Here is a 10,609-nt window from a genome sequence, read left to right on the forward strand (position 1 = left end):
GCTTAACCTGGGCAAGAGTGAGTTGTTTGTGGTGCACCCGGGGGATCAGGAGGAGGGGATTGGTAGGCTCCCACTGAAGCAGGCAAGGAAGAGCTTCAGGTACCTAGGGATCCAGATGGCTGGGAGCTGGGGGGCCCTGCACAAGCTCAACCTCACAAGGTTGGTGGAGCAGATGGAGGAGGAGTTTAAGAGGTGGGATATGTTACCGCTGTCGCTGGCGGGTAGGGCGCAGTCCGTCAAGATGATGGTGCTCCTGAGGTTTTTGTTCCAGTGCCTCCCCATCCTTATCCCGAACGCCTTTTTCAGGAGGGTCAACAGGAGTATCACGGGATTTGTGTGGGCGCATGGGACTCCGAGGGTGAGAAGGGTGTTCTTGGAACGGGGCAGGGATAGGGGGGGCTGGCGTTGCCCAACCTCTGTGGGTACTATTGGGCTGCCAACGCAGCGATGGTGCGTAAGTGGGTAATGGACGAGGAAGGGGCAGCATGGAAGAGGATGGAGGCGGCGTCATGTGTGGGCAAGAGCTTGGAGGTGCTGGTATTTTAAAAAAAAATAAAAGGCATCTTGACAAACACATGGATAGGATGGGGATAGAGGGATACGGCACAAGGAAGGGCTGAGGGTTTGGGCCAAGGGTGGTATCATGGCCGGTACAGGCTGGGAGGGCCAAAGGGCCTGTTCCTGGGCTGGATTGTTTTTTTGTTCGATGACCTTCAGCTAGAACTGGGGGGGAAGTTGTAATGAGGTGTAACGGCGGCGGAGGGGGTGGGGATCTGTGCGGGATGGGAAACAAGAGGGACGAAACAGATAGCAAGGCGATGTGGGACACTTTGATGAGGAGGGGGAACAGTTGTGAGTTTCACAGCACAGAAAGAGGCCCTTCAGCCCATCGTGTTTGCGTTGCCCTTCAAACACTTGTCCACTATAGTCACGTTTCGGCGACGGGGTTTCAATGGCTCGTCTAAATGCTTCTGAAATGTTGTGAGGGTTCGCGCCTCGACCACCCTGTCAGGCAGCGAGTTCCCCATTCGCCCAGCACCCTCTGGGTGAAAAGGGTTTCCCTCAAATCCCCTCCTGCCCCTGACCTTAAATCTGTGCCCCCCCTGGTTATTGGCCCCTCAGCTGAGGGGAAAGGTTCCTCCCCATCCACCCTTGTCCCTCGTAATTTTAGTCCACCTCGATCAGGTCCCCCCCCGCCCCGCCTCACCTCAGTCTTCTCAGCTCTAAAGAAAACATCCTCAGCCTCTCTTCCCAGCTGAAACTCTCCAGCCCCAGGCAGCCTCCTGGTGAATCTCCCTCCGCAGCCTCTCCAGCCCAATCACATCCTTCCTATAGAGTGGCGACGAGAACTGCACACAGTACTCCAGCTGGGGCCTAACCAGCGTATTATACCCAACCTCCCCGCTCTTAGATTCTCAGCCTTGTAGAGGCAAGAGTGGAACCTTCAACGTCAGCCAGGCTGTGCGGGCGGTAAGCACCGTGGCCTCACATCACCAGGGACCCGGGGTCGCTTCCCACCTTGAGTGGAGTCTGCGCGTTCTCCCTATGTCTGCGTGGGTTTCCTCCGGGTGCTCCGGTTTCCTCTCACAGTCCAAAGATGTGCATGTTGGGCGGATTGGCCGTGCTAAATTGTCCCGTTGTGTCCAAAGATGTGTAGGTTAGGTGGATTGGCCGTGCTAAGTTGCCCCTTAGTGTCCAAAGATATGCAGGTTAGGTGGATTGGCTGTGCTAAATTGTCCCTTAGTGTCCAAAGATGTGCAGGTTAGGTGGCTTGGCCGTGCTAAATTGTCCCTTAGTGTCCAAAGATGTACAGGTTAGGTGGATTGGCCGTGCTAAATTGTCCCTTTGTGTCCAAAGATGTACAGGTTAGGTGGATTGGCCGTGCTAAATTGCCCCTTAGTGTCCAAAGATGTGCAGGTTAGGTGGATTGGCCGTGCTAAATTGCCCCTTAATGTCCAAAGATGTATAGGTTAGGTGGATTGGCCATGCTAAATTGCCCCTTAGTATCCAAAGATGTGCAGGTTAGGTGGATTGGCCGTGCTAAATTGCCCCTTAGTGTCCAAAGACGTGCATGTTGGGTGGATTGGCCGTGCTAAATTGCCCCTTAGTGTCCAAAGATGTGCAGGTTAGGTGAATTGGCCGTGCTAAATTGTCCCTTATTGTGCAGGTTAGGTGGGGTTACGGGAGGGGGAGATGGTGGTGGATCTAGATCGGGCGCTCCATCTGAGGGGTGTTGCAGACTTGAGGGGCCGAATGGCCTCCTTCTGCACTGGAGGGAGTTTGGGAACATGCTCCCGGCACGGGTGTGGAATGGTTGAGTTGGGGAAGCCGTCAGGCGCCTCGTCTTGTTGAACTCCACCTTCAAAGACCAACTGAGGCCAAAGAGGCAGAGGCCTTTGTCCCTGACACAGGGAGGCGAGACTACAACTCCCAGAACTCATTACGGCCACGCACATGCGCACATGAGCCGGGGCGTGACCGGAAGCTAAATGATCGGGCGCCCTCCATCCCCGATAGGTCAACGTTCCAGCAGTCGATTGGCCGGCATTTCCGTCAATCATTGGACTAACTCGCTCCTCCCACCCACAGCCGCCTTCCGGCCGGGCCCGACGGATCCTCGACGTCGATTGGTCAGACCGTGGGTGAGGGAGTGGGCAGGACTACGGCTGATTGGCTACCCGGGCTCCCGCCCCCTCCACTGATTGGCGGAGGAGTCCGTCAATCAGATACCGAGCCCCCCCGCCCCCGATTGGCGGAAGAGTCTGTCAATCAGCTCCCGAGCCCCCTCCACTGTTTGGCGGAGGAGCCCGTCAATCAGCGGCGGGCAGCCCGCCCACTCCACTGATTGGCGGATGAGCCCGTCAATCAGCGGCGGGCAGCCCGCCCACACCGCTGATTGGCCGACCGCCCTGTCAATCAGTCCCGGGCATGCCCCGCCCTCCACTCAGTCAGTTCGACGGGGGGGCAGGGCGATGGCGGAGGGACTTTTAAAACGAAGCGCCGCCGTCCAGTGAGGAGGAGGAGGAGGGGGGCACCATGAGCGCCGCCGTCTTCTTCGGCTGTACCTTCATCGCCTTCGGGCCGGCCTTCGCGCTGCTTCTCTTCACCGTGGCCGGCGACCCGCTGCGGGTGATCATCCTGGTCGCCGGGTGAGTGCGGCCAAAATGGCGGCCGCCAATCATTAAAGTCACCGGGTTAAAGGGATGGTCACCACCCAGCCGGGGGGCGGGGCCAGGCATTTGGCCGACAAAAAATAAATAAGCACCAAATTCCCCGCCCCCCACCTCACATGGGGGTGTTTTTTTTAAGTGTGGGGGGAAGGTACCTGCCGTCCCACCCCCACCCCGCATGGCGTGGGTGCCCTCTTTGGAGGGCAATTCAACTACGTGGGGCACCGCCCAGGATCAGTAGATCTGTCCCGCTCTCTTGCCAGCCATCCCTCCCTCTTGCTTGCTATTCCACCCTGTCTCCCACCCTCTCGCCTGCCACCCTGCCCTCTTGCCTGCCACCCTGCCCTCTTGCCTGCCACCCTGCCCTCTTGCCTGCCACCCTGCCCTCTTGCCTGCCACCCTGCCCTCTTGCTCGCCACCCTGCCCTCTTGCTCGCCACCCTGCCCTCTTGCTCGCCACCCTGCCCTCTTGCTTGCCACCCTGCCCTCTTGCTCGCCACCCTGCCCTCTTGCCACCTGCCCTCTTGCTTGCCACCCTGCCCTCTTGCTCGCCACCCTGCTGTCTTGCCTGGCACCCTGCTGTCTTGCCTGCCACCCTGCCCTCTTGCCTGCCACCCTGCCCTCTCGCCTGCCACCCTGCCCTCTTGCTTGGCACCCTGCCCTCTTGCTTGGCACCCTGCCCTCTTGCTTGCCACCTGCCCTCTTGCTCGCCACCTGCCCTCTTGCCTGCCACCCCTCCCTCTTGCCTGCCACCCTGCCCTCTCGCCTGCCACCCTGCCCTCTCGCCTGCCACCCTGCCCTCTCGCTTGCCACCCTGCCCTCTCGCCTGCCACCCTGCCCTCTCGCCTGCCACCCTGCCCTCTCGCCTGCCACCCTGCCCTCTCGCCTGCCACCCTGCCCTCTCGCTTGCCACCCTGCCCTCTTGCCGGCCACCCTGCCCTCTAACCTGCCACCTCTCGCCTGCCACCCTGCCGTTGCTCGCCACCCTGCCCTCTTGCCTGCCACCCTGCCCTCTCGCCCGCCACCCCACCCTCTCACACGCCACCCCATCCTCTCGCCCACCACCCCGCCCTCTTGCTCACCATGTTTGCCGAGGAGGGAGAGTACTCTCCCATGACAGTTTTTCCGTGTCTCCCTATTTTTATCCCAAAGGCCTTTTTAAATCGGTGAGCAGGGTGATATCTGTGTGGGCAGGTAAAACCCCGCAAGTAAAGGAGGTGTTGCTGGAGCGGAGCCAAGGGGAGGGAAGGCTGGCACTTCTGAACTTTAGGAACTACTGTTGGGCGGCTAATATAGCCATGATTAGGAAGTGGGCAGTTGGGGAGAGGTGGTGTGGGAGCGGGTGGAGGCGGCATCGTGTAAGGGCGCCTCTGCCATCCTCGCCGGCCCGGTACTCCACAAGCCCGGCGGTAGCGGCGGCCCTGAGAGTCTGGGGGCAAAGGCGGAGGCATATGGGAGTGGAGGGAGCGTCGGCGTGGGCTCCAATCTGTGGTAACCACCGGTTTGTGCCGGGGAAGATGGATGGGGGGGGGTTTCGCAGGGGGCAGGGATTGAGAGGCTGGGGGATCTGTTTATCAATGGAAGTATTCCCGGTCTGGAGGATGTGGAAGTGAAGTTTGAATTGCCGGGAGGGAATGGGTTCTGATGTCTCCAAGTACCCATCCGCTCCTTCCGCCACAGGGGTACAGGACAAGGTAGTTTCTAGAACGGGGGAGGGGAAGGACTCGGAAATTTACAAAGAACTCACAGAGTAGGAGGAAACCCAGATAGGGGGCGACAAAACGCAAATGGGAAGATGAGCTGGGCAGGGAAGTAGAGGCGGGTTTGTGGGAGGAGGCTCTGAGCAGAGTCAACACGTGCCAGGCTCGGCCTGATACAATTCACGGTGGTTCACTGGGCACACATGACGGTGGCCTGTATCAGCAGGTTTTTTGGGGTAGAGGATATGTGCGGGAGGGCCCGCAAATCGTGTCCACGTGCTTTGGGCATGTCCAAAGCTTTGGGGATTCTGGGAGGGATTTGCAGACGTCATGTCCACGGTACTAAAAACACGGGCAGTGCCGGGTTCAGAGGTGGCGATCTTTGGCGTGTCGGAAGACCCGGCAGACCGGGGGGGGGGGGGGGGGGCGAGAGAGGCCGACGTCTTGGCCTTTGCCTCCTTGGTAGCCCGGAGACGGATCAGGGGGGTATGAGTAGGCGACATGGCCGAGTTTCTCAGGCTTGACAAAATCAAGGTCGCCCTGAGCGGATCAACGTTTGGGTTCGCTCGGAGGTGGCAGCCGTTTAGCGACTTGTTAGGAGATTCATTAAAGGGGGGGGGGGTTAGTGGGGCAAGGGAGAGGTAGGGGGGAGGGAGTTAGACTATATCGGTCTAGCTTAGGCAAGAACTGTGGGATATGGAGGGGTGCGTTACGCGTTGAACTAGGTTTAATTCTGTACTTGTGTCTTTTGTTATTATAAATGCCTTAATAAAATGGTTTTTTTTAAGATAAAATATTTGGGGTCAGAATCCACTTTTTAAATACAGTTCGCAGACTCTGGAAGGCCTGATCGGATAGAGTTTATTTTTAAAAGACTTAACGGAGAGAGAGAGGGGGGGAAATCCGTTTAGGGAAGAAGCCTGCAGATTCTTGACTGTCTCGGACTGCTGTTTAACCTGCCAGCCTTTGAGAAATTGCTCCAGCTCCTGTTCACAGGCAAATCTTTAACTCTTTTTCTCTCCAGAAACTGCGAATCTGTCCAGAGGCAAATCTCTTAACTGGACGGCAAACTGAAACTCAACCACTGGCTCCTCCAGCCCCTGGCTCCACCCATTAACTCCTACCCCAGCTAAACACAATGTCTCTAATTGTCTACTCCCCTGGAGGGGGGGGGGGGACCTGTTTCATGGAAACAAAATTCCATCCGCCCACCTTTTACGATGCTTCAATTGCACCGCAGTAGCCAAGAAGTCTGCTTGCCCTGTAAACCGGGATTTTAAAAAAAACGTGGCTGCAGCAGTCGCGCACAATTTAACCCTTGGTGCGACCGAATACATATAGTACGATGCAAGTGGAAACTCCGACATCCACCGCAGATTTAAGGGAGATCCCACAGCCACTCTTTCGAAGAAAGGTGAGGTTGGGAGGGAAGTTCTCTTTCCCCCCCCCCCCCCCCCGGTTTTTCTGAGGCCGATATCCACCCCCACGTCCGCTACCGCTTTTGGCAGAGATTTCATTCACAAAAAAAAATGACCCTGCTCGTTATCGCGTCGCGGTGGGCGGGATCTTGCTGTGCGTCAATTGGTCGCCGCTGTTCCCGACATGACAGCGGTGATCGCGCTTCGAGATAAAATACTCCCGTCGGCTTTTATTGGGCGTCCCACGGTGGCGCCGGGCGATCTGGCTAACGGTTTGCCTCTTTTTTCCCCCCCCCCCCCCCCCCCCGGCAGCTGCTTCTTCTGGCTGGTGTCGGTGCTTCTCTCCTCGCTCCTGTGGTTCATCGCCGTCCAGCTCAGCGACAAGGAGAACCCCCGTGTGCAGCACGGGCTGCTGATGATGGGGGCTGGGATCTCCGTGCTGCTGCAAGAGGCCTTCCGCTTCGCCTATTACAAGCTGCTCAAGTAAGCCCGAAAATCCGATGCCGAGTGGGTTGGCGGGCTCCGCTCCCAGGCTCCAGCCTGGCGGCCAGGCCGACTCTCCCGCTGCCGTGGTGACCTGGCGGGTCGTGCGCGGCCGGTTGTTTGGAGCAGGAGAGGTTGGGGGGGGGGGGGTGGGTGGGGGGGGGGGGGGGTGGGGGTGGATTAGCCCCTTGTCGCGGCTGTCCTGACTGTGGGATCTTGCTGTGCACATATTGGCTGCAGGGTGCGGCTCTTTTTGGGGGGGGTGGTGGTGGTGGGGGGGGGGGGGGGGGGGGCTTCCTTCGCCCATCTCGGTTTAGTATCGCTCGCGCATGTGTGTGTGTGTGTGTGTGTCCCAAAATAAAAACGCTCAGCAGCGGCGCCGAGATAATGTTTCTTATTTTTGCCGATGGAGCTGATAGAATCGGGGAACTTCGCCGTTCAGAAGAGAGTCCTTCGGCCCATCCTGCCGATTTTGGCGTGGCTGAGGGTTAAACGTTGGCCCCGGTCGCTGCGGGAGTACCCCCGGCCCCCCCCCCACTCCCCTTTGAGATGGTGGCCGGGGGTTGGGGGGGGGGGGGAGTCTCTCTCTCGCCCACTGTGAGCCTCATCGGAGTGGCGGCGACTCCCAAGGGTGCCGCACAGCGGAAAGCCCGGGGGGTGGGGGTGGGGGGGGGGTTCCAGTGTGTTTCACTCCTCGGACGAGGTCGGATTGAGTGGCTTGGGGGCATTTGTCGTTTTATTTAGCCGCCGTCGCTAGCATTGTTTTAAAGAATAAACGTTTGCCTTTTCCAGGAAAGCTGACCAGGGTCTCGCCACCATCAGCGAAGATGGGAGGTCGCCCATATCGATCGGACAGATGGCATATGGTAAAACCTGAAACTCCACGCTCTTGTATCGCTCTGAATTAAATCGCGTCGGTGCCCGCTGAACCGTGTCGGCTGCCAGTCTCGCTGAGGCTTTCGAAAGAAATTCCTCATCCTCGCCTTCATAGTGCCTCCCCACCGTCCCGGTAACCCCTCACTATCGTGCGGTTGGGCGACCTACGGCTCGGAGGCCACATGCGGCCCTTCTGGATTTGGATTGCAGCCCCGCCAGGCATTTTGTTGACCGCTGCACAAGCGCTCCGCTGATTTCCATCCGCGTGGTTCTTTTTTTCCTGCCGGTATGGCTGAAATTATTCAGCACGTTAAAGCGAGGCGCGAGCTGGTCTGCGAGAGCCTTGCGCTCCCTCTGCGTCCAAATATTTCTTTTGTTTGCACCGTTCTATTAATATATAAACGATTAATAGTTTTCTCTATCTCTTCCCAAAATATTCCAGGTGTGTTAAATGTATTTATACTTATTCATGGGGTCATGGTTAGTGGACAAGCCCGACTTCAATTCTGAGATGGAGGGGCACTAAGGCAGAGCCTAACTCACTAGGCCCACTGAGATGGAGGGGCACTAAGGCAGAGCCTAACTCACTAGGCCCACTGAGATGGAGGGGCACTAAGGCAGAGCCTAACTCACTAGGCCCATTGAGCAGGAGGGCCACTCGTGCGGAGCCTAACTCACTAGGCCCACTGAGATAGAGGGCACTCAGGCAGAGCCTCACTCACTAGGCCCACTGAGATAGAGGGCACTCAGGCAGAGCCTCACTCACAAGGCCCACTGAGATGGAGGGGCACTCAGGCAGAGCCTCAATCACTAGGCCCACTGAGCAGGAGAGCCACTCATTCAGAGCCTCACTCACTAGGCCCACTGAGATGGAGGGGCACTCAGGCAGAGCCTCTCACTAGGCCCACTGAGATGGAGGGGCACTCATGCGGAGCCTCACTCACTAGGCCCACTGAGATGGAGGGGCACTCATGCGGAGCCTCACTCACTAGGCCCACTGAGATGGAGGGGCACTCATGCGGAGCCTCACTCACTAGGCCCACTGAGATGGAGGGGCACTCATGCGGAGCCTAACTCACTAGGCCCACTGAGATGGAGTGGCACTCAGGCAGAGCCTCAATCACTAGGCCCATTGAGCAGGAGAGCCACTCATACAGAGCCTCACTCACTAGGCCCACTGAGATGGAGGGGCACTCAGGCAGAGCCTCACTCACTAGGCCCACTGAGATGGAGGGGCACAGGCAGAGCCTCACTCACTAGGCCCACTGAGATGGAGGGGCATTCATGTGGAGCCTAACTCACTAGGCCCATTGAGCAGGAGAGCCACTCATTCAGAGCCTAACTCACTAGGCCCACTGAGATAGAGGGCACTCATGTGGAGCCTAACTCACTAGGCCCACTGAGATAGAGGGCACTCAGGCAGAGCCTCACTCACGAGGCCCATTGAGATGGAGGGGCACTCGGGCAGAGCCTAACTCACTAGGCCCACTGAGATGGAGGGGCACTCATGTGGAGCCTAACTCACTAGGCCCACTGAGATGGAGGGACACTCATGTGGAGCCTAACTCACTAGGCCCACTGAGATGGAGGGGCACTCAGGCAGAGCCTAACTCACTAGGCCCACTGAGATGGAGGGCACTCAGGCAGAGCCTCAATTACTAGGCCCATTGAGCAGGAGAGCCACTCATTCAGAGCCTCACTCACTAGGCCCACTGAGATGGAGGGGCACTCATGTGGAGCCTAACTCACTAGGCCCACTGAGATGGAGGGGCACTCAGGCAGAGCCTAGCTCACTAGGCCCACTGAGATGGAGGGCACTCAGGCAGAGCCTCAATTACTAGGCCCATTGAGCAGGAGAGCCACTCTTTCAGAGCCTCACTCACTAGGCCCACTGAGATAGAGGGGCACTCGTGGAGCCTAACTCACTAGGCCCACTGAGATAGAGGGCACTCAGGCAGAGCCTCACTCACTAGGCCCACTGAGATGGAGGGGCACTCAGGCAGAGCCTCACTCACTAGGCCCACTGAGATGGAGGGGCACTCAGGCAGAGCCTCACTCACTAGGCCCACTGAGATGGAGGGGCACTCAGGCAGAGCCTCACTCACTAGGCCCACTGAGATGGAGGGGCACTCATGCGGAGCCTAACTCACTAGACCCACTGAGATGGAGGGGCACTCATGTGGAGCCTAACTCACTAGGCCCACTGAGATGGAGGGGCACTCATGTGGAGCCTAACTCACTAGGCCCACTGAGATAGAGGGCACTCAGGCAGAGCCTCACTCACTAGGCCCACTGAGATGGAGGGGCACTCAGGCAGAGCCTCACTCACTAGGCCCATTGAGCAGGAGGGCCACTCAGGCAGAGCCTCACTCACTAGGCCCACTGAGATGGAGGGGCACTCAGGCAGAGCCTCACTCACTAGGCCCACTGAGATGGAGGGGCACTCAGGCAGAGCCTCACTCACTAGGCCCATTGAGCAGGAGGGCCACTCAGGCAGAGCCTCACTCACTAGGCCCACTGAGATGGAGGGGCACTCAGGCAGAGCCTCACTCACTAGGCCCATTGAGATGGAGGGGCACTCGGGCAGAGCCTCACTCACTAGGCCCACTGAGATGGAGGGGCACTCATGCGGAGCCTCACTCACTAGCCAATGTTGTGTCTCACAGATATATGGACAGTGGAGGGTGTGCAGCAAAGATTTACAGGGACATGGGGGTGTAAATATCAGGGAAAGATTGACGGGCTGAGCCTCTCTTCCCCAGAAAAGAGAAAGCTAAGGGGGTGGGAATGACCTCACAGAGCTCTTTAAAATTATTGACGTTTTTTTTTTGACCAGAGTCGATGCAGAGAGAATGTTTCTTCCCCAGGGGGGGCAGACCGTCAATATAAGGTGGTCGCTAATAAATCCAATGGGGAATTCGGGAGAAACTTCTTTATCCAGGGAATGGGGGGGGGGGGGGGGG

At 58.1% G+C, this 10,609-nt stretch overlaps 1 protein-coding gene across 1 annotated transcript; it reads left to right on the forward strand.

The window, feature by feature from the left end:
- The first annotated feature begins 2,921 nt into the window (after positions 1-2,921).
- Positions 2,922-7,939, forward strand: LOC119958665 (gamma-secretase subunit APH-1A-like). The gene is made up of 3 exons (XM_038787233.1): positions 2,922-3,149; positions 6,600-6,770; positions 7,563-7,939. The coding sequence occupies exons 1-3, from the start codon at positions 3,037-3,039 to the stop codon at positions 7,645-7,647; spliced, it is 369 nt and encodes a 122-aa protein (XP_038643161.1). The 5' UTR covers positions 2,922-3,036; the 3' UTR covers positions 7,648-7,939.
- Positions 7,940-10,609: the final 2,670 nt, after the last annotated feature.

Source organism: Scyliorhinus canicula, chromosome 30 (genome assembly GCF_902713615.1).
Source record: "Scyliorhinus canicula chromosome 30, sScyCan1.1, whole genome shotgun sequence".
In the NCBI taxonomy this organism is placed as follows: Eukaryota; Metazoa; Chordata; class Chondrichthyes; order Carcharhiniformes; family Scyliorhinidae; genus Scyliorhinus; species Scyliorhinus canicula.

Coding starts and splice junctions, on each gene's coding strand:
- LOC119958665 (XM_038787233.1), top strand. CDS start 3,037: ATGAGCGCCGCCGTCTTCTTCGGCTGTACCTTCATCGCCTTCGGGCCG. Junction 3,150..6,599: donor GTGATCATCCTGGTCGCCGG/GTGAGTGCGGCC, acceptor CCCCCCCGGCAG/CTGCTTCTTCTGGCTGGTGT. Junction 6,771..7,562: donor GCCTATTACAAGCTGCTCAA/GTAAGCCCGAAA, acceptor TGCCTTTTCCAG/GAAAGCTGACCAGGGTCTCG.